Source organism: Apodemus sylvaticus, chromosome 8 (assembly GCF_947179515.1).
Source record: "Apodemus sylvaticus chromosome 8, mApoSyl1.1, whole genome shotgun sequence".
Classification (NCBI taxonomy): Eukaryota; Metazoa; Chordata; class Mammalia; order Rodentia; family Muridae; genus Apodemus; species Apodemus sylvaticus.
The window spans coordinates 72,150,545-72,176,630 of record NC_067479.1 but is presented as its reverse complement, the minus strand read 5'-3'; the positions used below and the strand labels follow the sequence as shown (position 1 = coordinate 72,176,630).

Sequence of the window (26,086 nt, the reverse complement as noted above, 5' to 3'; positions counted from 1 at the left end):
GGTGGGGTTCCCTGAGGTTAGACTTCGAGGAGGGGACAGAATAGGATCCGAGAGAGGAGGAAAAGTAAGAAGAAGGAAAGCCTGGCAGGATGGAAGGGAGCAGGGGCAGCGGGACGGCCTTCGGGACAGACTGGAGGAGGGAGGAGCCCGCCTGAACCGGTCCCCGAGGGGGTGGGGCTTCCCAGCCCGGAGACTGGGAACGGAACCAGCATTGTGGAAATAAAGATAGGAAAGCTTTGGGCAAAATTAACCCCTTACATGGTTAATTCCCCTCCGGAAGGGGAGGGATAGTTTAAAAGGAAGGCGAGGAAGAAGCCTGATTCGGAGGAAAAAGGTTCCATCGCATTAAGGGAGGAGCCGGGGCCGCGGTTTCCTCATTGGCAGCGACCTGGCCACCCTTCCCGATCACAGCTTTTCCGTCACTCTGAACCCGCCTTTTCCTCTAAAGTGGTCCACAGTCCCGCCCTCTCTGCCAGGACTTCCTGTTCCCGGTAACCCTGGCCGTGGCTGGGGCTGAGCGGGGCGGTGGCTTAAGTGACCCGGGCTGCCGTGGCGCCGCGCGCACCTGCGCCCGCCCCTGGAGGGCAGCGAAGCTGAGCCTGTCCCCAGTCCCAGGATGCCGGGAGACGAGGAGCGAGCCTTCCTGGCGGCTCGCGAGCAGCTGGCGAGCGCCCTGAGGTGGGATTCTGCGCAGGTTTTTTCCCTGGAGCAGCTCATGCCGCTTCTGGCCACCTCCCTGCCGCCAGCCGCCCGCTACCTGCAGCTGGACGCCGGACGCTTGGTCCGCTGCAACGCTCATGGGGAGGTGAGACCGAGCCCGCCCGGTGTGCCATGGAAGGGGACCTAGGCTCAGAGGCCAGGTGGGCTAGGCTCACAAGTCTGCTTTTCTGAATGCTCCCAGCCTCGAAACTACCTCAACACTCTGTCCACGGCCCTGAATATCCTGGAAAAATATGGTCGCAACCTCCTCAGCCCGCAGCGGCCCCGGTATTGGCGCTCAGTGAAGTTTAATAACCCCGTCTTTCGCAGCACAGTGGATGCTGTGCAGGTGACACTCTTGGGCCTTATCGGGGAAGGGGATAGACCTATGCTTGGGGTTGACCAGAAGGGCTTGAGGGTGTGCTGAGTGGGGGAGCAGCTCTATGGCCTAGGAGGCCTGTTAGATGGTGACCTGGTCCTGAATGTGTGTCAGGGTGGCCGGGATGTGCTACGGTTGTATGGCTATACTGAGGAGCGCCCAGATGGATTGAGTTTCCCCGAAGGGCAGGAGGAGCCAGATGAATTCCAGGTTGCCGTAGTCACCCTAGAAGTCCTACTGCTTCGCACGGAGCTCAGCTTGCTGTTGCAGGTGAGATGGCCTTCTCCTTCCGAGGTCTTTAAGTACTAGGCTAGGAGCCCCACCTCATTCAAGGCCTTTGAAACCCCCCCATGCTGGGGGAATTCTGTTGCTACAGCAGTCTGGAAGCGTCTGCTGCACTTTCTCCCTCCGGAATGTTAGGGGATCAGGGCTTTCAAGGAGAACTTTGGTCAAGGTGGGAATTCTTTTCATCTCCTTTGCAGAATACTCATCCAAGACAGAATGCACTGGAGCAGCTGCTAAGGGACAGCGCTGAAGATGATGTAAGGAAGGCAGAATGGGTGTTGTTAAACACGGGGAACTGAGTTTCTGGGACCCTGCGCCCTCCGGCACTTGTTCATTCTCTGCCTTCTTTCTCAGATGCTGCAGCTTTCAGAGTTTCACCCGCTTTTAAGAGAGATCGTCCCTGGCCCCCTCCCCCCTGCCCCAGGTATTGTATGTATGCTCCGTTATGGGGGTAAATGTTAGACTGAGTTGATGCAGACTTAGGATTTTCTTTAGTCTTCTTGTGTTTTTTTAGAGATTTATTTATGTATATAAACATTCTATTTGCACATGTGCCCGTGTGACTGAAGAGAGCATCAGACAGAAGGTGGCATCAGATCCCATTACTGATAGTTGTGAGCCACCATGCGGGTGCTGGGAATTGAACTCAGGACCTCTGGTGGAGCAAGCAGCCAGTGTTCCTAACCACTGAGCCATCTCTACAGTCCTTGTGTTTGTATTTTATTTCAAGAGATGAAAGCCCCCCCCCCCCACACACACACACCATGGGTCCAGATGTTGTAAAGAATAGCTTTGTGACTTGCTCTAACCCATAACAGAATTAAGTGTGGCCTGGTGTTTTCTCCTTTAATATTAATTTTTAGTTGTAGGAGGTGGGTGGGTGGGTGGATATGTGCGTGGAGGCGCAGGTACCATGGAGGCCAGAGGCAACTGATCCCCTGGGACTAAGAGTTACAGACCGTGGTGAGCTGCCCAACCCGGGACTCGAACTGCAAGTGCAGTACTTGATCTTAACTGCTCAGCCATCTCTCTAGCCGAGTAGCCTGGTCTCTTTAAGGATGCCACTCTGGGGGTTGGAGAGATGGCTCAGTGGGGAAGAGCACCTCTTCCTCTTGTACAGGACATAAGTTCTATTCCCAGCATCCACTTGGTAGTTCACAGCCATTCTTAAGTCCGGTTCTAAGGGATCTGGCCCTCATTTGAATTCTACAACACATGGGCTACACAAAATAAAAAGTAAATAGAGAGAGGGGCCAGACATGGTAGGTAGCTCACACCTTTAATCTTAGTACTGGGGAGGCGGGAGCAGATGGATGTGTGAGTTTGAGGCTAGCCTGGTCTACGTCAGTTGCAAGCCAGCCAGAGCTACATTGTGGTGAGGCGGGAGAAAAGGCGATGCTTATCTTTCTGGGTCTGACTTGTTTTGCTCAGTATGGTATTTCCAAAGTCCAGTTTCATCCATTTCCCTTTACGTGACAAGATGTTGTTCTCTTTGTAGCTAGTGTTCCAGCGTGATTATTACAAGTTCACATGCTATTCTTCATTCATCTGTTGATAGGTGCACAATGACTCCATATCTTGGCTGGAGTCTATATGCTTGTCAAGGCTTACCCTTTGGATTTCATTTCCCCAGGCTCCACTCCTGGTCCCTGCTTCCTCTGTGGATCTGCCCCAGGCACACTGCACTGTCCAGCCTGTAACCAAGTCTCGTGCCCAGCTTGTGACCTTCTGTTCCACGGGCACCCGTCCCGTGCGCATCACCTTCGCCAAGCCTTACCTGGGGCCCAGCACACCGCCAACCTAAGCTCTAGGTGAGAGGCTTTCTCTTCTTGGGAAGAGTGAAATTAAGAAAGCTGAAGATGACTTGAATATCTGTTATGTGCGAGGCTCTCTATTAAAGGGTGTTGGGTAGAGAACAGCCTTCTGGGAAGTTACAGACATAAACGCTAAGCAAGTAGCAGTCATGACAAGACAGATTGTTATGATACACAGATAGGAAGTAGATGGATACAGTCTTGTCTGAAGGATCAGTATTTTAAGCATCTAGCATGATATTAAGAGATTGCTTCCTGGAAGAAGTCTATAATCCACATTTAAATATTGAATCATATACAGGGATGGGAGCGTTCCAGACAGAACAGCAATCACAGAGGCCAGAGCTATATGTCATAAGTTAGGCAATGGGAGAGGCAGGGGTGAGGGGACGCGGGTACTAACTTCTACCTCAGCTGGTTCTGTCTGCTTTTCTATTACAGTTTACCTGCCTCATTCCAACCACGGCCCCCCTCCTCCTCCCTGGCCCTGGGAGAGAGCTCTCTTTCTTCCCCCGACCCTGTAAATGCCTGTTTGCCCTGGCACTGTCCTACCTGTGGCACACTAAATGAGCCTTGGGCAGTGTTCTGTGTTGCCTGCAGTCAGCCCAAAGGCTGCCTGGTGCCAGGAATAGAGGGGTCCCAAGGAACTGGGGGCCTAGAACCCGAGCCTGCACGGGACCAGTGGGCCTGCCAGAGCTGTACCTTTGAGAACGAGGCTGCAGCTGTGCTGTGCGCCATATGTGAGCGGCCTCGGCTGGCCCAGCCGCCCAGCTTGGTGGTGGACTCCCACGATGCTGGCATTTGCCAAGAGTCCCTTAAGGTAACCCGTCCCTGGCCTTCTTAGCTCTCCATTTGCACCTGTTACCCTCAAATTATTCTCTAAATTCACCTTCTGTCTTCCTTTGGTTTCCCCAGTATTTCTCTGGATCTCTGGCCTGAACCTTTGTAACATGGTCAATAGGATAATTCTTTCTGTCTTTCCAGCAGGAGGATACTTTACTCTCCACTGCCCAGTCTCAGGTGTGGTACTGTGACCATTGTACCTTCTGCAACTCAGGCCCTGACTGGGTGTGTGCTGTGTGCAACCGAACCCGCAGCCCCATCCCTGCCCTTCAGCCCTATCCCAGCTCTCTGGAGAAGGGACCCCCAAAGCCGGGGTCCTCACGACACCTCAGTTCTTCCCTGCCCACTTCCTTTGGAGACCCAGGGAAACAACGCCAAGATAAGATGCGGAAGGAAAGTCTCCAGCTCGTGAGCATGATCCAGGTGATGACCGGGTGGGCCTGGGACGAGACAGGGCTGAGCTGGGGCGGGGGGAGGGGAGGGAGATGCAGTGGATTGTTAATTAACATTCTCTGTCAGAATGTTAGTGGCAGCTGCCCCATTTTGCAAGCTTACCAAAGGACAATTAGCGTGCTCTGCACAGGTCACGGGATCAGTATCTCCTCGCTGTACCACTGTTGGTCAGGCTGAGGGCCAGTAGAGTTCCCTTCCTGATGTGCCTCTGCTGTTGTCCGGATGCGACTGTTCCTTAGGAAGGGGAAGCTGTAGGTGCCAGTCCAGAAGAGATCTTCTCAGCTCTCCAGTACTCGGGCACTGAGGTGCCCCTCCAGTGGCTGCGTTCAGAGCTGTCCTACGTTCTGGAGATGGTGGCCGAGCTAGCCGGACAACAGGATCCAGGGCTTGGTTCCTTTTCCTGTCAGGAAGCCCGTAAAGCCTGGCTCGATCATCATGGCAACCTCGAAGAAGCTGTGGAAGAGTGTGTGAGGGCCAGGAGGAGGAAGGTACCATTAGACCCGGGGTGGTACAGCTTGTGAGCACCAGAGTCTGTCGTGCTTGCTTTATTATATTTTCTCCCTCCTTTGAAATGCAGGTGCAGGAGCTCCAGTCCCTGGGCTTTGGGCCTAAAGAAGGGTCGCTGCAGGCATTATTCCAACATGGGGGTGACGTGGCCCGGGCCCTGACTGAGTTACAGAGACAGCGCCTGGAGCCCTTCCATCAGCGCCTGTGGGACAGAGACCCTGAACCCACTCCCTGCTGGGATGGGCTGGATAGACAGGTACTGGGAGTAGGCGAGACCCTGGTATTCCACTTAAAGGAACAAGAGAAAATCTGGGCGGGGAGAAGATCTGAGGGTCTGACGGCCACTGTGTCACCTCCTGAATCACATTGCAGAACCTGGTGAGGCGCCTTCTGGCGGTCTACGCACTCCCCAGCTGGGGTCGAGCCGAGTTGGCGCTGGCTCTGCTGCAGGAGACACCCAGGAACTATGAGCTGTTGGATGTGGTGGAGGCTGTGCGGCACAGCCAGGACAGGGCCTTCCTGCGCCGACTGCTCGCCCAGGAATGTGCCGTGTGCGGGTGGGCCCTTCCCCGCAACCGGGTAAGCCTCTTCCTCCCTAGTGCGCCTGGCCACAGAGTGCCTGCTGGTGCTGAGCAGCTGCCTCAGCCTGGGAGGCCTTGTCTGCTGCTGTTGTCCACACACCACTGATGCCTTCTCATGAGGGACAGAGCGCCTCGTTTAAAAAATGCCGAGACCTTCAGCCATTGCATTAACCAGCTTATGAAGAGGAAGGGTTGATTCTTGGCGTGCCGTTTTTGAGGTTTTAGTTTCTCATCTGTTGGTTTCGTTGTTTGGGCCTTTGCTGGCGCATCAGGTAGGATATGTGTCAGCAAAAGCACTAAGCTCATGGCCAGGAAGAAAGGGAGATAGGGGAGTTGCAGCCCTCTCAGAGCATGTCCTAGTGACAAAAAACCTAGGCCCCCTCCCAGGCACCCCACTATTGCCAGCTGTATGCTACACAGCTTTAAGCCTAGCTCTCAGGAGGCAGAGAGGCCAGCAGACCTCTGAGTTTGAGACCATTCTGTTGTACATAGGGTTCTAGATTACCCAGAGCTACAGAATAAGATTCAGTCTATAAAAAAAAAAAAGTTGAAAAATGATCTAAACTGTAGCAGACATACAGTAGATTTAAAAAGTCATAGCTAAGTTTGCTTCTCCTCTCTGTTCACAAACCCTCTTCTCTCGATGCCTGTTGTCTGTATGCATAGGGTGATTTTGAAGTGAATCTCACGTACCACATGGTTTTATCTATAAGTATTTAAGTATATATATCTCTAAAAGGTTAATGTTATTTGGAAATGTAACCACAACAATCACACCAACAGAAAGTAGAGATTTTTTTAAGATTCTTTTTTATTGTACGTTTGTGCTTTTGTTCATGTCATATGTGTGTGGGTGTCCATGGGGGTCAAAAGATTTCAAATCTCTTGGAACTGGAATCACAGCTGTTTGGTAAGCGGTGGTCTTAGATGAGCTGATCCTCCTGCCTGCATGTTCCCAGAGCTAGGATTACAGGCATGTGCCACCCTGTGACAGAGCACTGGGGGTTAAATGCCTCGTGTTCACTTTATACCCAGCCTAGCAGTCTTGGATGTCACAATATCTAGGCAATAGAAACAGGTCTTTATTATATTCTGGGCTCCACTTAATCTAGAACAAAGGTGACAGTTCTTCAGGTAAATACAATCCTTCTCAGTCTGACTCCATGCTGTTTGAGGTTTTGGTTTTGATTGATTGATTTTTTGTGTGTGTGTGTGTGTGTGTATTATATATATGTGTGTATACACATATGTAGTACATATATGTAATTGCCTTTAGCTTTTGAATACATGTAATTGCCTTTGGAGACGTGCTGTTTCTTTAGATCTCACCATTGCCAGCTGCCCTCCGCCCAGCGTCTTTAGACATGTCTTTCCTGCCTGGGACCTCTAGATGCTTGAGTTTGCTCTCCTCCCCACTTAATTAGACCTTGGTTTTTCAGTGTTATTAGTGTGTATTAGTGTGTTATTAGTGTGTATCATGTAGATGACTGACCCTTCCCAGGGCTGACAACAGAGTCCCCTTTCCCTCTTCTCCCCCTCCCACCGTAGATGCAGGCCCTGATCTCCTGTGAGTGCACCATTTGCCCCGACTGCTTCCGCCAACACTTCACCATCGCCCTGAAGGAGAAGCACATCACAGACATGGTGTGCCCTGCCTGTGGCCGCCCTGACCTCACTGATGACGCGCAGCTGCTCAGCTATTTCTCCACGCTGGACATCCAGGTACCAGGGCCGTAGCGCTGTGCTTTAAGTGGACTAGGCTTTGAACCCGTTTCTATCCACCCACTGCCTCTGCATCTTGTCCCCAGCTCAGAGAGAGCCTCGACCCAGATGCATATGCCCTGTTTCACAAGAAGCTAACTGAGGCTGTGCTCATGCGAGACCCCAAGTTCTTGTGGTGTGCTCAGGTAAGCCTGGCGAGCAGTCAGCTGTGGAGGGCGGGGCTGTTACCGGGTCAGAGCTGGACTAACTCCATGCTCTTGTACTCACAGTGTTCCTTTGGCTTCATATATGAACGTGAACAGCTGGAGGCGACGTGTCCCCAGTGTCACCAGACCTTCTGTGTGCGCTGCAAGCGCCAGGTAAGCCACATCACCCTTTCAGGAGTGTTGACTAAGCTGTTGCCAGGTACTGTATTAGGCACAGGGAGTGTATTGGCAGATGACAGTCATGCTCTCTCAGCGTCAAGGCTGACTGGGGACCTAGAGAGATAATGCAGTCAGTAAAGTGCTAGATGCAGTTATGAGGACCTGAGTACAGTCCCCAGAACCTGGTCATGCACACCAACTGGGTCAGGGCTGGAGAGAGGTTCAGGAATTAATAATCTGCTCTTCAGGCAGACCTGGGTTCAGTTCCCAGCATCCACGTGGCATCCCACACCTGGGTGTGACTCCAGTTCCAGGGGATCTCGCAACTTCTTCTGGTCTTCTTGGGCATAAGCACACATTTGGAACAGGCATGCAAGGCAAAACACCCATACACGTTAAGTAAAAGGGGTTTTGAGAGCTGGGTTAGAGCCAGTGAGCTGGCTCAGTGGGTCTGGGTTCAAGTTCAGTCACCAGACCTGATACCTGAGTTCTTTTCTCAGGACCCACGTAGTAAAAGGAGAGAACTGACTTCTATTTGTTGTCTGATTATTCATTTTGTTTTGTTTTGTTTTGTTTTGTTTTGTTTCGAGACAGGGTTTCTCTGTGTAACCCTGGCTGTCCTGGAACTCACTCTGTAGACCAGGCTGGTCTCGAACTCAGAAATCTGCCTGCCTCTGCCTCCCAAGTGATGGGATTAAAAGCATGCACCACCACTGCCTAAAATTAATTAATTAATTGCTAAAATTAATTAATTTTTAAAACAAAAATTTAATCTGGGTAGTGATGGTAAGTGCCTTTCTTTAGTCCCAGAACTTGGGAGGCAGAGGCAGGCAGGTCTCTGAGTTCCAGGACAGCCAGGGCTACACAGAGAAACCCTGTCTTAAGCCCCACCTCCCCCCAATTAAAAAAAAAAAATGAAAGAACTATAAAGCCATCTGTGGTGGAATACAGTCGTAATTCCAGCACTGAGGGGTTGTGCTGACAGGTGGATCCCTGGAGCTGCTGGCCAGTCACCAGGCCCTGTTTGTTCCAGGCCTGTGAGATAGATACACTGTCCCACAGAGAGGTGGTCCAAGGCCGGGTACCCTGGCCTCGGCACGCACCACACACAGGTGCACCTCACACAGAGAGCACAAAGCTAGGTGAGGAATGAGGCTCAGAGAAGGAGGAGGACATCATCACACACAAGCAAAAGTTCTGTCAAGAAATGACTCGAAGCTGAGCTGACAGCGGTTAGATCCCTGAGAGCAAGAGGCATGTAGTTGGTTGGAGCCAGCTGCCACCAGAGGGCAGCAGCCCCTGAGGCCAAGTGACACAGGTGTGTGTGTGTGTGTGTGTGTGTGTGTGTGTGTGTGTGTGTGTGTCTTTTGTTTTGAGACTAAGCACAAAAAGAGTGACACCAGTTGTTTGTCTTTAAAAAGATTGGCCTGATCTCAGAAACCTTGGCTCTGTGTCACAGAACATAACCAAGTGATACCTGTGGTCCCACCCCACCCCACCCCCTTCCCCCAGGTCCCCCACCCCCGACCTCAGGGTTAGCGTGCCCTGATGCCTACTTTGAAAGTGGAGAGTGGGGCAGAGTGAGCAGGAAGGAGGATTGACCGACAGCTACCTGGAGTGAGGTGTAGCACTGGGCACAGAGAGGTTAGGCTTGGAAGGGAACCACCAAGCTTTGTGGCTGGCTGGCTGCAGTAGTCTGGGGACTTGAAGAAGAGTGACCTCAGTTTGGGATCTCAGTGAATAGTGGGCAGCAGGGACCACGGGGTGTGAGTAGTTGGACCAGCTGGGCAGACTAGGACATGGGGCAGAGCTTCCCTCACAGCCTCCCTCCTTCCCTCCCGGCAGTGGGAGGAGCAGCACCGAGGACGGAGCTGTGAGGATTTCCAGAACTGGAAACGCACCAATGACCCGGAGTACCAGGCTCAGGGCTTGGCCATGTATCTTCAGGAAAACGGCATCGGTAGGGCCACCCTGCCTCGCCTCTGCTCATGGTCTGATGGTCTGATAGGCCGCAGCTTCCCCCTGGAGGGCCTGGGCGTCGTGGTGCTGCCCTCACCCTGAGCTACTTGCCCTTCACAGACTGTCCCAAGTGCAAGTTCTCGTACGCGCTGGCCCGGGGAGGCTGCATGCACTTCCACTGCACGCAGTGTCGTCACCAGTTCTGCAGCGGCTGCTACAACGCCTTTTACGCCAAGAACGTGAGTTCCGAGAGTGAGGGAAGGAGAGAGGTGTGGGAGGCTGCCATGGGGCTTGAGGGGTGGGCCCAGGGAAGGAGAGAGAGGTCAATAGAATAGAAAACGTCTCTCTGTCCTCCCCCCCTTCCCCCCTTTGCTTGCTCCAGACTTGTTCTGCCTCGCTCTCCTCTCACGCCCGTGCTCCCTTGCATGGGGGTACTTGAGAGTCCAGGACCCCAACAGTTCTCAATTTCCTTCTCCTGTCTGGGTTTTTACCAGAAATGTCCAGACCCTAACTGCAAGGTGAAAAAGTCCCTGCATGGCCACCACCCTCGAGACTGCCTCTTCTACCTACGGGATTGGACTGCTGCCCGGCTCCAGAAACTGTTGCAGGTCAGAGGTGGCCAGCCTGGCTAGGTGGGCAGATTGCTAGGAGACAGGAGACAGGATGGGCAAGGGTGGAAACCACTGGATGCTGGGGTATGGGACAGTGGCTTGATGGAGACAAACGATGCCCCTGTCTCTACTTCTCCCTAGGACAATAATGTCACGTTTAACACAGAGCCTCCAGCTGGGACACGGGCAGTCCCTGGAGGTAAGTGTCAGACAGACCTGAGGTGGGGATGGTAGACTGGGCTCCCACTGTGGTGGGTAAAGGTGTGGGAGAGGCTTGGGTCTGGGGTCGTTTGTCTGCCCTGGTGCATGGTCACTAACCTCTCTGAGCTTGTTTCTTCCCACGAAATGAGGATAATATCCACCTAACGGCTAAGCCGTGTTGCCTAAGGTATCATTAAAACACTTGGCCCTTAAATGTCTGCTCACGTTCCCTAATAGCTCAGATCTGTTAATTAGCTCTGAGTAATTAATGATTCCTGCCAGTCGTTTTTAGGCTTTAGGCTACATTTTTAGGTTCTGTGCTGGTAACAAAAGATGTTGAGTAAGGTTCTAAACTACCCTGCTCACCTAAGTAGAGGTGGGACCTCCAGAGGTTAAGTTGGCTGTGCAGGAACTAAATAACAACCAGGAGGGCAGTTTTTAAGAACATGTGATGGGCCAGCCAAAGGTACATAGACACACACACACACACACACAGCATGTGTTTGGACCATAGGCCACTTTGGTGAAAAGTAGGGCAAGATCTTCACCCCATCTCTCAGTCACCCTGCCTCTGAAGCCGTCTCCAGAGTGCAAGCAGGATGTCCCGGGCTCAGAGCCCCTCCCAGCACGGACGCTCCCTTCCTTCCTCCTAGGGGGCTGCCGGGTGATGGAACAGAAGGAGGTCCCCAGTGGGTTCAGGGATGAAGCCTGTGGCAAGGAAACCCCACCTGGCTATGCCGGCCTGTGCCAGTGAGTATCTGCCAGCGCATGGAGTGTGGCACTGGGATGAGGGCGAGGCTGCCCAGGCAGCAAGGTGGGCTCTCCGGGGCCATTTGGTCCTTCACAGAGTAAGAGGGAGGAAGAGAGCCCCCCCCCCCATGGCCGAGCGCGTGGAGGGGTAGTGGCAGGCAGCAGAAGACACTGCCTACAAGCAGAGCAGGCGGAGGAGGTACTAGTTTTGTTCACGGAAGAATCCCAGTGTGTCCAGGAGAGCCAAGGCCATTTACACAGAGAAACACTGTCTGAGAACAACAATGAAATCCCAGTGTGGTCCAGTGAGACAACTGTGTTAGTAAAGGTGCTTCGTGCCAAGTGTGGGGACCAGAGTTCTGTCCCCCAAAACCCACATGGAAACCGACTCACAAGTTGTCCTCCAACTCGCATATGTTCACCGTGACCCGAGAGCGTGTGGGTGCCTACAACATGACACAATAAGAAGAACAAGGTGTTAGGCGCATGCAGTAAAATATTAAACAGAAGGGTAAGTTCTCTGCTCCCTCCTCTCCCCAGGGCACACTACAAAGAGTATCTCGTGAGCCTCATCAATGCCCATTCCCTGGACCCAGCCACCCTATATGAAGTGGAGGAGCTGGAGACAGCCACTACCCGCTACCTGCATTTCACTCCCCAGCCCATGGAAGGAGAGGATCCTCCTGCTTACCAGGCCCGGCTGCTACAGGTAGCACGCTGTCGTCACACCCAGCTTTTCCTCTGCCCTCCCAAAAGTCACCTGTGACAGTCTATTTCTCTACTGCAAGTTTCCAATATCATTATCCTCTGTCCTTTGCAGAAGCTGAGAGAAGAGGTACCCTTGGGACAGAGTATTGCCCGCAAAAGAAAGTAGCTGCGGGCACATCCTGACCCAGCCCTCAGCAGCAGTTCCAGCACCAATAAAGAGGCATCTTGTGGCCTAGGCTTCTTGGTGGTCCTTCTTCCTGGCCTCAGCACCTAGGGGCATTAGGGAAAGGGAGGGGGAGAGGGACAGAATCTTGTTGGAAGATCCCCTTGCCGCCTACCATCCCACCATCTTCTGGTCGGGAAGAAATGACACCGCCGATGAACAGCAGAGACCCTCCGCGTCTAACCACCTGACGTGGCCTCAGCTTCCTCTTTTCCCTTCATTTACCTCGGCTGCTCTGTGAGAATCACCTAAAGTATACCAAGCCAACCTGTTGGGGAGCACACATCAGTCTCGGGGCAGATACGGAGATCGCCGCCGCTGGGAAACAGACACGGGGCGTGGTTCTGGGAGGAAGGAGGAGTCGTGGCTCCACCGCGACCCGGGGTGGTTCTGCTGACGAAAGCTTCGGCACGCTGCTGCCCCTTGGCGGCAGTCGCTGGCCCTGCAGTTCAGACCACGTGATTTCTAGGAACCGCACCTCCCAGGAGGAGAACAGAACCGAAACTTAGGGTGGGGACTGTAGAGAGGGGAGGAGAGACCAGAAACAATTTACAACAAGCGAGCCTGGGACATCCTCGGCTGCTCAGGTAAGAGCAACTCTGCGGGGGGTGGGAGCCAACTGGAAACGAGGAGAGGGGCCTGGGGAGGGCTCCCAGCGCCCTGCGCCACCGGGAGAGTCCGAGGCATGTGAATCCGAAAGTAGGTTTGGCCTGAGAGACTGATCCAAAGCCTGTGGCCAGGACGGGAGGGACTGCTGCCAGCTTAAGTGTTGAGGAAGGTCCTTTGCGTGGCTTCTGTTGACCTTTGCTTTCCTTGCCTCTGGCCCTGCCCACTTCTTCAGCTCCGCCCTTGCCCCCAGCTACTGCCCCACCTACCCCTCTAGCAAAGAGGGGCTTGGTAGTGAGGTGGTCTGTAAGCTGGGGAGATGCCTTCAGAGTAGATGTCGCCCCGTAGATGCTCGGGATATAAACAGTCTGTTACAAGGAACAGGTCATTAAGGGAATCCTCCCAAATAATACATGTCTGAAATACTTATGAAGACCAGTGTCCCGAGGTTTCCTTGCAGGTGTAATAACTTGGAATATTAAAAAGAAGTTTTAAGAAATAGTTTCTACCTCAGAATGTTTCTAGAGAGGAAAGAACACGGAAGGGTCTTCAGGGAAAGGCTGTTATGTGAAGCTGGCCCCGGGGGTCAGGGGTTAGCAGGTGTTTCCCAAGTTGGTTCTCCCGGGGCATGGCCGCATAGATCTTTGATCCCAGCGCTTTAGAGGCAGGTGGATCTCTGAGTTTAAGTTCAGTGTGGTGTATATAGTGAGTCCCGGGCTAACCAGGATACCATAGTGAAGTCCTGTCTCAAAATTAAAAAATGGCTCTCCTGTCTCCTGCTGCTTCTTCCTAGGATGGCCTCAGGCAAAGTCCGCTGCACCCGGAAGCTCCGAAGCTGGATCGTGGATAAGGTGGAAAGCGGTCAGTTCCCAGGGGTGTGCTGGGATGACGCAGCCAAGACCATGTTCCGGATCCCCTGGAAGCACGCCGGCAAGCAAGACTTCCGAGAGGACCAGGATGCCGCCATATTCAAGGTGAGAGGTCCTGGAGCCACCGTCCTTTCAAGAAAAGGATGGTGTCTGCACCGCTGTGTCAGTCCCAAAGCACTTCTGTTTGTCTGGGGTTTGGATAAAAGAGAAACTAGAAAGTAGAAGCAACCATGTCATTTGGAGAGACATGGTCAAAAATGACTAAGGAGGGGGCTGGAGAGATGGCTTAGTGGTTAAGAGCACTGACTGCTCTTCTTTAGGTCCTGTGTTCAAATCCCAGCAACCACATGGCGGCTCACAACCATCTGTAATGGGATCTGATGCCCTCTTCTGGTGTGTCTGAAGAAAGCTAAGGTGTACTTACATATAAATAAATACAAATAAATTACTTTTTTTAAAAAAAAAGACAGGATTTCAAGCTGGGAACAGAATACAAACCCAGCGCAGGCTCACCTGACTTCAAGTCCTGTCCAGTCGCTCGGGCCCCATCCTGGGCGAGTCAGCCGTTTGGAGGGGCATCTGGGTTATGTAACACTTTCTTTTCTTCATGTCATCTTGTACTAGGCTTGGGCACTGTTTAAGGAAAAGAATAAAGACGGGGACATAGGCCATCCTGCTGTCTGGAAGACTCGCCTACGCTGTGCCCTCAACAAGAGTTCCGAATTTGAGGAGGTTCCTGAGAGAGGTCGCATGGATGTGGCTGAACCTTACAAAGTGTATCGGATACTGCCAGCGGGGACCCTCGCTAGTGAGTGCTCCCGGAGGGGCAGATTGGCCAGGGTTGAGATAAGAGCCCTCTGTGGGCTGACAGGCCTTCCTGGGCCTCCAGTCCTGCTCAGCTCCTTGTTGCTTCAGATATTCCCCCACCCTCTCTGTAGAAGACCTGACTTTCTTCTGCTTGGAACATTTCCACAGCCCAACCACGAAACCAGAAATCATCGTTCAAGCGAAGTATCAGTTCTGTGTCACCTGAGAGGGAAGAGAATAAAGTAAGGAAGGGTCCGCCGAGAACTTGACTCTCACCCCTGCCTGCCTTCAGCCGCCCTTGACAGTGTGGGTGCTCGGGAAGGGGAACAGGGAGGGGCGTGCTTTCGAGAGATGTTGTCTCTGTAGGAAAACGGGAGGGCCAGTGGAGTTGTAAACCACTCAGCCGACGGCAGCAACATCAGCGGTGGCCATGGTGGCGGCTGTGGCAGTGGCTGTGGTGGTGGTGGTGGCGGCTGTGGCGGCGTCGGCAGCTCTGAGCTAGAGGAAGGTACAGCACTGTCTCCCCTGCCTCCATGTCTTTTGCACATTTCCCTCGGACGCTTCAGTCCCACTGTGAACGATTGGACCTTTGCCTCCCTTCCAGGAGCTGGCACAGCTGAGACCACCATTAAAGAGGACCCCGTGTTCATGGAGCACCGACCTCCGCTGGACTCAGGTGTGTGGCCTTTCTGACTTCCCTGGTCTCTTCCTCTTGGGTCCGCTTTCTCTGACCTCGCCTGCATTGTCTACCCAGCTGGGCTTATAACACCTTATCCTGGAAGATCCTCTTCTACAACGGAACAGTCTGTGTGGCTGGTCACACTTTTATAGAGCTTTTTCACCCCCAGGAAACACCTTAAGTCCTTTGTTCCTTGAACAACCGCATTGCAACATTTATTTATCATCCAGAAAAATCCAGTCTGTGAGGCCTTCTGGTACACAGTGCAGCCACGAGCATTAAGCTCTCTGATGGGCGTGACTCCTGAGTGACGGAGAAAAGAGGAAAGCTCCCTGTGGAGAAGGAAGGCGCCTTTCTTTTTTCTTTTTTTAAAGACAGTCTCATAAAGACAGACTGACCTCAGACCCGCTGTATAGCCAAAGATGACCATGAATTCCTACCCTGCTGGGTCTAAGGGCCTATGCAGTCAGTCCTGGGGATCGAACCCTGCCTGGGCTCTAAGCATGGTGGCAATGATTCTTTCCACTGAGCCACATTGTCAGACGCAAGGCACCTTCCCTAGGAAGGAGCTGCCTGGGCCCTGCAGCCCTGGCTCCTCCCAGCGCTTTCTTGGATTCCTGCTCTGGACCTCAGTTTTCCCATTAACAAGATGGGGACTCAGGACTTGACGGAATTTCTCGTTTCTGCAGTCTTGTGTCGCTCAGGCGCCCTGGGCAGAGGGCCTCCGAGCAGCTGTCGGGTTCCTCCTGCACCACTGTGCTTTCTTGTCCGCAGACTTCTCCCTGCTGCTCACCTTCATCTATGGCGGACGTGTGGTGGGGGAGACCCGGGTTTGCAGCCTTGACTGTCGGCTCGTGGCTGAGCGCTTGGACTCGGAGAGCAGCATAATGCAGGTGGAGTTTCCCAAACCTGACCCCTCGGAGCCTGCCCAGCGCCTGCTGAGTAAGCTCGAGAGAGGCGTCCTGGTGGCCAGCAACTCGAGAGGCCTCTTTGTTCAGCGCCTCTGCCCCATCCCTATCTCCTGGACCTCACCCGAGGCCCCGCCCGGGCCTGGCCCTCATCTGCTGCCCAGCAATAAGTGCGTGGAGCTCTTCAGTCCCACCTACTTCTGTAGAGGTAAGGGTGTCCCTGTTGTACCCCTCTGCCCCTCCCCTTTCTCGGTCTCCCCTGAGCCTGAGGTGGCTTTTCCCCACTACCATCTCCAGTGGCACATCTTCATTGCATGGGACCCCCCGCCCCCCACATTGTGTGATACACACGCAGTGTGGCCATAGGTTCCTCGCTGGCAGCCTTTCCCCAGCCGAGACCATGGTAGATGAGGTTCGGTCGGAGGTCAGCCTAGAGGTGATGCGTTTTAGGGAAGCGACATGGTTATGTGACTGTGTACAATTGAGGCCACACGGATTTTTACGCCTTGCGACTGTCTCCTCATACACTGGCACACACAGCTCCGTGGAAGAGCCAAGACCTGTTAGCCACACTCGCCCCTCAGCACCCTTTCTGCCACACTTCCCCTAAGAGCGTCTCTTCCCTCTATCCACTCTTGAGATGCCAGTTACAGCTTCGAAATCGGAGCCGAGGATCATGGTGTCCTAGTGTTCGGAGAGTGCGCAAGCAACCAAGGGGTTGGTAGGCCGGGCAGCTGCTCCTGAGGACAGCAAGCCTCTCAGCAGGAGGCTGTGGGAAGGGGCTGCCTTCCCTGGAGCAGCAGAGGGAGCAGTCTAGTCCCTCTCACAACTCTAAACCACAGCTTCTGCTCTGGCTTGGGGTGCCCGCCTTACCCCATCCCAGCTTTCCCTACGTCTGTCCTCCCAGGTATTGGCCTTTCACTCATGGTCCTCTAGATGTTTTTGTTTTTGCTTTGGAGACAAGTCCTCACAGCACTCTGGGTGGCCAGGAACTCACTAAGTAGATCAGGCTGCATCAATCGCGACGACTCTGCCTCCCCAGCCTGAGTGCTGGGCTTATAGGCATCTCCGCCATGCCTGGCCGGATGCCATGCCTTGCCTTCTTCCTTTCAATCCATGACCCTTTTTCTTTCAGATTTGGTCCAGTACTTCCAGGGCCGGAGGCCCCCACCCGAGTTCCAAGCAGCCCTGCATTTCTGGGAAAGGAGTCCTGACTCTAGCCAGACCCAAAAGAATCTTATCACGGTACAGGTGAGTTCATTACCGGACAGAGCTTGACACTGACTGTCTCAAACAACTCTCCCTGAGGGGAAGGGGCTGCAGGGTGGTGGCTGTCCCTGCCAGGCTGCCTCACTGAGGCCTGCTCCTCACTTCTTCCTGTGCAGATGGAGCAGGCCTTTGCCCGACATTTACTGGAGAAGGTTCCAGAGGAGGAGAAGGCTGCCTTGTTCCTGCTGCAGCATGCGGAGCATTCCTCTGCCGCTCTTGCACTCTGATCCTTGGGTCGCCATTGAAATAGACTTCTCTGCACTCTTGGTCTGCCTGCTCTTGTGATGGTTCTTATCACTGTGAGTTATTCAGCATGGCCAGAGAGAAAGTGCAAGGATAATTTTTATCCTTAAAAATTGATTTGGAGAGCCAGACTTGTTGGTGAATGCTTGTAATCTCAGCACTTGGGAGACAGACCAAATGATTCTGAGTTCAAGGACAACCTGGGAGAGACTTTTATTTCCTTTTTTTTAAAGCTATATCCTCTTTCACCTCTAAGGAACTGGAAAGTTCCAGAAGGTGTAACCTCAGAGGGAAATTGCTCTCCTCCCAATCCCTAACTCTAAATTTAAGCACTTTATACACACACACACACACACACACACACACACACACACATATATATGTATGTATGTATATATATATATTTGTGGTTTTGGGGTTTTTTTTGTTTTTGTTTTTTCCTCAGTCCTCACTAGACTGAAATAAAATTTAGCTGGGTGAGGTACACTCAGCACATGTGAGACAGAGGTAAGAAGATTGTGAGTTCGAATTCAAGGCCAGCCTTGGTGACACTGTCTCCAAAAGATAAATAAAAGCTTACTAAGAGAGAGACCAGGATCTGACTTGTCAGGAGAGGGTAGCAGGGGTTACAGGGAATTGTAGAGATGGAGAGTAAGATACCAGTATCTGGGCTCTCTGCCTGATGGCGATTCAGATTCCGCTGCATTCCTGTGCCCGCAGCACTAGCCAGAGTGCCATAGTCTCTGACACGTGGTGATTCTCCTGCCCCAGTCTCCTAAGTGCTGGGTTCTGGGTGTACACCACCATGCCTCTCTTTACTCTTCCAATCAACCCTTCCCTTCCCCCCCTTTTCAGACTTGACCTGGTACTTCCAGGGTTAGGGGCCCCCACCCAAGTTTCTGGCAACCAAGGTTGGTTTGGAGTCAGTAACTAAGAGAGGCACTGTAGCCTACGGGCACACAGCACTATAGCCATGTGGTGGTGCATGAGATTAGCCTCCCTTAGCTCACATGTTGACTACTTGGTCCTCAGTGGAACCATTTGGGAATGATTGGGGGGGTGGCGTTCTTGGATGAGTTGTGCCACTGGCCATGGGCTTCGAGGTTTCCAAAGACCCTTGCCACTCCTAGCTAACACACTCTTGTGTCTCATGCTTATAAATATGATGTAAACTCTCAACCCCAGTACCGTTCCTGCCTGCCTGCCTGCATGCATGCTGCTATGTTCTCTGCCGTGATGGTCATGGGCTCTAAACCTTTAAAAATGTAAGCCCCAAATTAAATTTTGCCTTTTCTAAGTTGTCTTGGTCATGGTGTCTACTATAGCATTAAAAAAGTAATGTGGGAAACCTTGGCTCCACAGTTTTTTGCTAGAGGTGTCAAGAATGTGCCTACCTAGAAATGTTCCCTGGCCTAGAAGTCTGAACCAGGAGGAGGCACTGAAACTATGCTCCAAACCTCCAGGGCATAAGAGGGGAGGAAACTTGAGGGAAGAGTTGCTGTACTTCCTGTGTCTGCTGCTGCAGACATTGTGGGGACATGCTCGTCCGTGGTAATCCATTCATGTGAGTGAAAGGTATTGAACTCCTCTCTCCCAAGCCCCACAAAAGGCACTCTGACCTAGGCCAGGCATGATGGTTCGTGCCTATAATCCCAATACCTGGGAAGTGGAGGCAGGAGGATCAGAATCAGGAGTTTGAGGCCTGTCTGGAATCCTGTCTTTGTTAGTTCATTTGTTTGTTTGAGACAGGGTCTCATGGTGTAGCCTGGCTCATTGTAACTCATTGTAGAGCAGGCTGGCCCGGAACTCAGAATCTGCCTGCCTATGACACCAGGCCGGCTTGACCCTGTCTTAAAATTGAAAAGGATAGCCACATCCGGGCACCCTGGGCACTGAAACTTGAGTGCCTGCCTGGGCTTTGTTTGTTTGTTTTGGGTTTTTGACACCGTTTCTCTGTGTAACTTTGGCTATCCTGGAACTTGGAATTGTAGATGAGGCTAGCCTCCAACTAACAGAGATCTGCTTGTCTGCTTTGCCTCCAGAGTGCTGGGATTAAAGGTGTTCACACCACCAGCCAGGGGGTTTTATTGACTGACATTCTTGTTATTCCATTTAACTTTGTCACCAAATGAGAACGCTTCCTTCACACAGCCTCTTGAGCACCTACTGTCATGACTTCCACCAGATTAGTTCCATGGTCACCTGACTGCCGCCACCTTCAGCATCCCCGGTCCTGCAGAGGCTTGCCTACAGGGTCACGTCTAGATGCTTAAATCCTTACAGGGCCTTGCCAGTCTTCCAAGCCACTTGGGATGTTTCTGCTGCCTTGGATGTCTCTTCTTCCTTCAGTTTGTTCTTTATCCCTCTGGGAAGCTGAGAGCAAGCTAACTACTGCATTGGCAAAGGCAGATGCTGAGTGCGCCCTCTGCTTTCTGCAGTCCCCCTGAGCCTTCTTCGTATCTGCTCTAAAGTACATCTTTGTCTTCTGGTTTTTTCTCTTGTACCATTCATCTACGCCAACATGGCAAATGACATTCTTCCTTCAAATGAGACTTTGAACGGCTGGGTATGGTGGCACACACCTTCAGTCGCAGCACTCAGGAGGCAGAGGCAGGCAGATCTCTGAGCTCCAGACCAGCTTAAGGTACGCACAAAGTGAAACTCATCTCAAAAAAAAAGTCATGGGTGGTAGCAGGGTGACTTAGTGAGAAAAGGCCTCCGCTGCTAATCTTGGAGATTTGAGAATTTAATCCCTGGATCTATATGGCAAGAGAGAACCAAATCCCATAATTCATCCTCAGACTTCCGCACATGCACCCCTGCAATACACACAAAATAAATAAAAGCATAAATGTGTGTGTGTGTGTGTGTGTGTGATCTGATTCCTGTGAAAGTCCCAGCTGCATGTTGCAATGAGAACAGAAGCTAACATTAAAGTGTCAGTCTGGGACTGGAGAGATGGCTCAGTGGTTAAGAGCCCTGCCTGCTCTTCCAGAGGTCCTGAGTTCAATTCCCAGCAACCTCACAATTGGTTGCTCATAGTCATCTATACTGGGATCTGATGTCCTCTTCGGGTATGCAGGTCCACATGCAGACAGAGTACCCACACATAAAATAAATAAATCTAAAACAGAATTGTCAGCCTGGAGCCCCGAGGATGAAGACGGGGCCTGTGGGTGGTGAGCAAGCTCACCAGGGCTGGCGGGACAGCGGCTCCTCCCGTGGCCCCTGAGGACTGTGTAAGGCACTTACATTGTGGCTTCTAAGGCAGCTAATTCTGACATCCATAATAGCAAGGAAGTTAGATTTCATCTAACAAGCCACCATAGACCTCTCCAAAGACAAGGAGCTAAGGACGACGGGTAACCAAGAAAGGCTGGCGCTGTTCTCTTTGTGGCTGTGCTAGAAGTAACATCGTGTCGTGGCAAAAGCCAAGCTGATCCTGAAGATGTGGGGACAGAGTGGTCAGTCTCCTTTAACACAAGGATGGAGGGTCGGGACGCTGGCCAAGTGACAGACGGCAGCAGACAATCAAGATCAGCAAGGTGTAGTGGGTAATAATTAACAAAGAGTTCTGCCCCGCCAGGCCTCTGCACCACTCCTTCCAACTATCCAGTGAAGCGTGACTCTTAAACTTGAATAGTTAACCAAATATCTTTATGCATATAAAACTCCCAATTATATACTGCCAATTTACAATGATAAAGTCTTATCCCTCCAAATTTTCTAACCTCTCCAAAACACCAGAAATACATCTGAAGGCATCTGGATATCCACGCCTCCTTCTCAGCTCAATGTGAATGGATAGGAAATATCCTGCAACAACAAGGAACCAAATAGAAGTCAGAGATGGATAGAGGCCCAACAGCTCCTAACTGGGTGGGCAACCCAGTATTATCTCCTTGACTGGGCCAAGCAGACATGCACAGAGCATGTTTACTCTCCATTGGCCACCCCAGTGGTGTCTATCCCTGAGAGCTAGCCACTCTCAAGCAATTACCTCATCTTTCGTGCAGTTTCTGTTACAGTCCTATAAAAGTCCTAGACAAGGAAATTCGGTGGCTTCTTCTTCCCTTGCATTCCCTACCCACTCTTGGGAGTCTCTCACTTCTCCTTACTTTCTCTTTTTGTTTTTAATTTCATTGTGTACGTGGGAGTCTTTGCCTGCGTGTGTCTGTGTACCACACAAGTGCCCGCGGCCCGTGGAGTCAAGAAGATGGCATCAGATCATTTGGAACTGGAATTAGAGATGGTTGTGAGCTGCACATGCTCTTAGCCTCCGAGATGTCGCCATCCTGGCTTTTCTGTAGCTGTAATAAAGCCGGCCTCTGCTCTCCAGTCTCCCACCAGAGCCTCACACCACTGTCGCAGCTTGACCTCTGGAGAGCTGCAAGTATGACACCTTAGGAGCTTGAGCCAAGAAAGATCCCCTTGTTCTCAAACCCCCCATCATCTCCACTATTAGCACAGTGAAGTCATCATTATCTCAAATCCCCTTTTTCTGGTTCTTTTCCCTTTGTCTCTGTTCGCACCCTTGCCTGCCTTCAGCCTGTTCCCAGCACAGTGCAGAGACCTAACACTCATTTGGTTGTTTCACTCCCGTATTCAAAGTCCACCTTGGCTCCCAACTCCCTCAGGGTAACAGCCCCGATCCTGAAAATGACCCCCAACGTCATTCCGTCCCCAGCCTCCTTCCTAACCCCACCCTTCATCCTTCTTGCCCATACTGCGCCGCTCCAGGCTCCTTGATCCCGCTGAACATTGCTACCTCAGAATTTCATTTGCTGTCTTTTTGCCTATAATACTGTTCCTTGCTGGCTGTAGGCGCAGGCCTTTAATCCCAGCATTTGGGAGGCAGAGGCAGGCGGATCTCTGTGAGTTCAAGGTTAGCATGGTCTACAGAATGAATTCCAGGACAGCCAGGAATTCACTACATAGAGAGACATTGTCTCAAAAATCCAAATAATGATAAAATAATATAATCTTCCTGCAGACAGTCACATGACCTGTCCTTTCTTTTCAACATCTTACCTCTTTAGAGTTCCCCTGAATATCGCACATTAAGTCACCCACATCCCATGTCCTTCTCCTGTTCCCCATTGAACCTTATTCTTTTCTTTTTAATTTCTATTATTTTTAATTTGTGTGTATGTGGATGTGTGTGTGTGTGTGTGTGTGTGTGTGTGTGTGTGTGAGGATGGTCTGTGTGCTGATATGAGCAGAGGCCGCAGGAGTCGGGTCCCCTTGAGCTGGAGTTCCAGACTCCTGATGGCTGAGCCGCCTGCCATGGACACTGAGGATCAGACTTGGATTCTCCAGAAGAGTGGATGTGGTTTTTTTCTTAAAGACTTATTTGCTGGGCAGTGGTGGTGCACGCCTTTAATCCTAGCACTTGGGAGGCAGGGGCAGGCAGATTTCTGAGTTCGAGACCAGCCTGGTCTACAGAGTGAGTTCCAGGAGAGCCAGGGCTACACAGAGAAACCTTGTCTCAAAAAAACCAAAAAAAAAAAAAAAAAAAAAAAAGCAAAAAACAACAAAAAAAAACCCCAAACAACAACAACAACAAAAAAAAACAAAAGCAAAAATAAAAATAAATAAAAGACGTATTTTATGTACGAGTACACTGTTAGACACACCAGTAGAGGGCATTGGATCCCATTACAGATGGTTGTGAGCCACCATGTGGTTGCTAGGAGTTGAACTCAGGACCTCTGAAAGAGCAGGCAGTGCTCTTAACCGCTGAGCCACCTCTTCACACACACTAAAGTTAAACTGGACCGTGTTGCCATTTCACACACTTGGGTTTACTTACCTCCCCCCCACCCCAGCAGAGGACACAGGTGTCCTTGTGTGGCCCCAGTGGCTTAGAGGCACATTGTAAGTGCTTGTCGAACTGAATGCATGATGGCCAGATTACTCTATGTTCCAAATGTATCTCCTGAACCTAAAAGTGGGTGTGGAGCACCTCGTACCTTCTGATCAGGGACAACACTTTTTATCTCAGGGCAGCAAACTGACAAAGTGACACTTGTAGCCACCAAAAGTTAAGTGACTGAAATGACTTGTGACGAGAAGAAACCAGTGTAGCCAAGCACAGTAAGGCAGGGCCTGGGCGCTGGAATTCAAGGCGGCAAGAGTCCAAGCCAGGCTGCGAGGGGCTGTGTGGGTCCCGCTTTCCCCCGCCGTCAGCATAGGGCTCGGCAGCCAGGTGGTGGCCCATATATTTGATCACAGTGCTTGACAGAGGCAGGCAGATCTCTGTGAGTTCAAGGCTGGCCTGGTCTACAGAGCAGGTTCGAAGAAAGCCAGGGCTACACAGAGAAACTGTCTCAAAAACAAAAAACAGAAAAAGAAAAAAAGAAGAAAAAAGTAAAAGAAAAAAAGATAGGCCTTGGACCAGGTTCCTCAATCCCTGTGGTGTTGTGTGTGTGTGTATACACACACACACACACACACACACACACCTAAGTATATTTTGTGTACCACATTCATGCAAGAGCCCGAGGAAGCCAGAAAAGAGAGTCAGGTTCTCACCAAGCCGAGCTACAGATGGGGGAGAGACGCCTTGGAGAAGGCAGGTCTGGGGCCTCTGCGAAGGAAGGGTGCTCCTAACAACCGAGCCGCCTCTCCGCCTGTGTTTTAGTTTTGTTTCTTTGAGACAGGGTCTCACTATGTAGCTCTGGCTGTCCTGGAACTATGTAGACAAGGCTGGCCTTGAACTCCCAGAAATCTATCTGCCTCCTTAGTGCTGGGATTAAAAAGCAATGTCACCGTACCCTGCTTGCTGTATTTATTTACTTATTTACTTATTTATTTTATTTTTTGAGACAAGGGCTCAACTAGCCCAAGCTGAAATCACTATACAGCCCAGTCTGGCCCGAAACTCCGGCAGTCTTCCTGCCTCAGTCTCCCTGTCAGTGCTGGGATTATGAGCCACTATACTCAGGCTCTCCATCACTCTTGGCCAGGGCCATGTATGTTGTAAATATAGGACAACTGAATGTGACAAATACTGTACTTAGCTAGAAGCCAGACATACTGGAAAACTCCCACCTACCCTGAAGAGCTCCGGACTGAGGGGATAAAGGTCAGCTCGGCTGCCTCAGAGCCTACGTGAGGCTTGGCAGCGCACGCTTTTAGTCCCGGTGCTCAAGAGGCAGAAGCAAGTAAATCTCTAAATTCGGGGCCAACCTGGTCAACAGAGCAAGTTCCAGGACATCCAGGGCTACACAGAGAAACCCTGTCTCAAAAAAAGAAAAAAACAAAAACAAAAACAAACAAAAGGATGAAAGAAAGAAAAAAAGTAAGAGAAAGGAATATGTACTTTCTTTGAATTCTTTGTTTTTTGAGCTAGGCCTCAGGATGGCCCCGGCTATTGTGAAACTGAAGAGAAGGCTGTCCTTCATTTCCTGACATTCCTCTCAAGTACTAAGATTGCAGGGGTGTACACACCTTCATTTTTTGCTTTGTTCTTGGTTTTGCTTGCTTGATTTGGAAACAGGGTCTCACTCTGCAGTTCTGGCTAGCCTGAAACTCACTGTGTAGACCCTCATGGCCTCCGACTCACAGGATTTGGGGGACTCTGCCTTCCAAGTGCTTGGACCAAAGGCTGGTTGTTGTTGTTGTTGTTGTTTGTTATTGTTTCCATTTCTTGGAGTACTGAGCTGAGCCCAGGGCCATGCACAATACACCAGTCAGGCTCTTGAGCTACGTACGTTTCCGCATCTCCAGCCCGGTTTTTACTTTTTTTTTTTTTTTTTTTTTTGAGACAGGATTTCACTCTCTCCCTAACTGTACTGTAGACCAGGCCAGTCCCCAACTCCAAGAGATCCTCCTGTTGCTGAGATAAGTGCTATGCCCAGTTCATGAGACCCCGGAGAGACCACCAGGGACCCCCACATCTGATGCAAGCACGGGAGAGTCTTTATTCAGGCTCAAGCTAGAAACCCTCTGATGGCACAGGGAGGAGAGTGACCCCCAGCTCCAGCTGACGGGGTTCACAAAGGGCAAAAGCTCAGGGGTTTCTAAGCCTTGGCATTACATGAGAGGGCGAAGGAATATTGGTCTTCTTCCCAGGGCAAGGCTGGGGGCTGTTGCTTCAAGGACAGCAGACAGTAGCTATTTCCAAGGACAGCAGCTCAAAATAGAAGATTATTCTGCTGCCTCAGTTCCTTCAAAAGGTGTGCACACTTCTCCTGGCCTCTGGCTCTGCTTTTTTGTTCAGAGCTAGTGTCTAAATTGCCTAGGCTGGCTTTCAGCTTGCCTCCCTTCCAAATATCAGCTGAGATTATAGGAGTTTGTAGTTACAGCCCCCTTGGCTGCTTTCTCTCCTGTTGAATAAAAGGCCACCTCACACTGTTTCTTGCACTTAGCACAGCACAGACCGTTCCTGGGCACAAAATCGGGTTGGTGAACTTTAGGAGTAAGGACAGGTCAGGTCCCTTCCCTTACATCTGTGTCTTAAGCAGCACCAAGACATCTGCCCTTCACATGACCCGGGCTCCTAAAAGATACTTTGTTAGCTGTCGCCAGGGAGAGACTGGGTGGGTCAGCTTAGCACCTTGGAGAAGTCCTTGTTACTACCCGAGAGAACGAGAGCCCATTG

The 26,086-nt window shown here is 51.5% G+C and overlaps 2 protein-coding genes across 6 annotated transcripts; both read left to right on the top strand.

The window, feature by feature from the left end:
- Positions 1-143: 143 nt before the first annotated feature.
- Positions 144-12,115, top strand: Rnf31 (ring finger protein 31). Of its 2 annotated transcripts, none has more exons than XM_052191430.1 (21): positions 144-805; positions 902-1,048; positions 1,193-1,348; positions 1,561-1,620; positions 1,718-1,787; positions 2,997-3,174; positions 3,619-3,997; positions 4,165-4,443; positions 4,713-4,961; positions 5,051-5,236; positions 5,353-5,559; positions 7,110-7,283; positions 7,370-7,468; positions 7,553-7,642; positions 9,494-9,608; positions 9,728-9,846; positions 10,102-10,215; positions 10,360-10,417; positions 11,073-11,169; positions 11,710-11,878; positions 11,990-12,115. In XM_052191430.1, the coding sequence occupies exons 1-21, from the start codon at positions 617-619 to the stop codon at positions 12,041-12,043; spliced, it is 3,189 nt and encodes a 1,062-aa protein (XP_052047390.1). In that variant the 5' UTR covers positions 144-616; the 3' UTR covers positions 12,044-12,115. The 2 variants fall into 2 exon arrangements, with proteins under 2 accessions (XP_052047390.1, XP_052047389.1); XM_052191429.1 differs by having other exon boundaries at positions 4,162-4,443.
- Positions 12,116-12,563: 448 nt separating this feature from the next.
- Irf9 (interferon regulatory factor 9) lies at positions 12,564-18,778 on the top strand. 4 transcript variants are annotated; one of them, XM_052191434.1, is made up of 9 exons: positions 12,564-12,687; positions 13,500-13,680; positions 14,200-14,383; positions 14,551-14,624; positions 14,749-14,890; positions 14,987-15,058; positions 15,836-16,177; positions 17,105-17,220; positions 17,355-18,778. In XM_052191434.1, exons 2-9 carry the CDS (start codon positions 13,501-13,503, stop codon positions 17,463-17,465), a joined length of 1,221 nt encoding a protein of 406 aa, XP_052047394.1. In that variant the 5' UTR covers positions 12,564-12,687; position 13,500; the 3' UTR covers positions 17,466-18,778. The 4 variants fall into 4 exon arrangements, with proteins under 4 accessions (XP_052047394.1, XP_052047395.1, XP_052047392.1 ...); XM_052191435.1 differs by lacking the exon at positions 12,564-12,687 and adding an exon at positions 12,713-12,799; XM_052191432.1 differs by lacking the exon at positions 12,564-12,687 and adding an exon at positions 12,973-13,090.
- Positions 18,779-26,086: the final 7,308 nt, after the last annotated feature.

Bases quoted from the DNA above. Each gene is read 5' to 3' on its own strand.
- Rnf31 (XM_052191429.1), top strand. From the start codon at position 617: ATGCCGGGAGACGAGGAGCGAGCCTTCCTGGCGGCTCGCGAGCAGCTG. The intron at 3,175-3,618 runs GTGAGAGGCTTT...TTTCTATTACAG, and splicing joins ACCGCCAACCTAAGCTCTAG to TTTACCTGCCTCATTCCAAC. The intron at 4,444-4,712 runs GTGATGACCGGG...ACTGTTCCTTAG, and splicing joins AGCTCGTGAGCATGATCCAG to GAAGGGGAAGCTGTAGGTGC.
- Irf9 (XM_052191432.1), top strand. From the start codon at position 13,041: ATGTCGCCCCGTAGATGCTCGGGATATAAACAGTCTGTTACAAGGAAC. The intron at 13,681-14,199 runs GTGAGAGGTCCT...ATCTTGTACTAG, and splicing joins AGGATGCCGCCATATTCAAG to GCTTGGGCACTGTTTAAGGA. The intron at 14,891-14,986 runs GTACAGCACTGT...CCTCCCTTCCAG, and splicing joins CAGCTCTGAGCTAGAGGAAG to GAGCTGGCACAGCTGAGACC.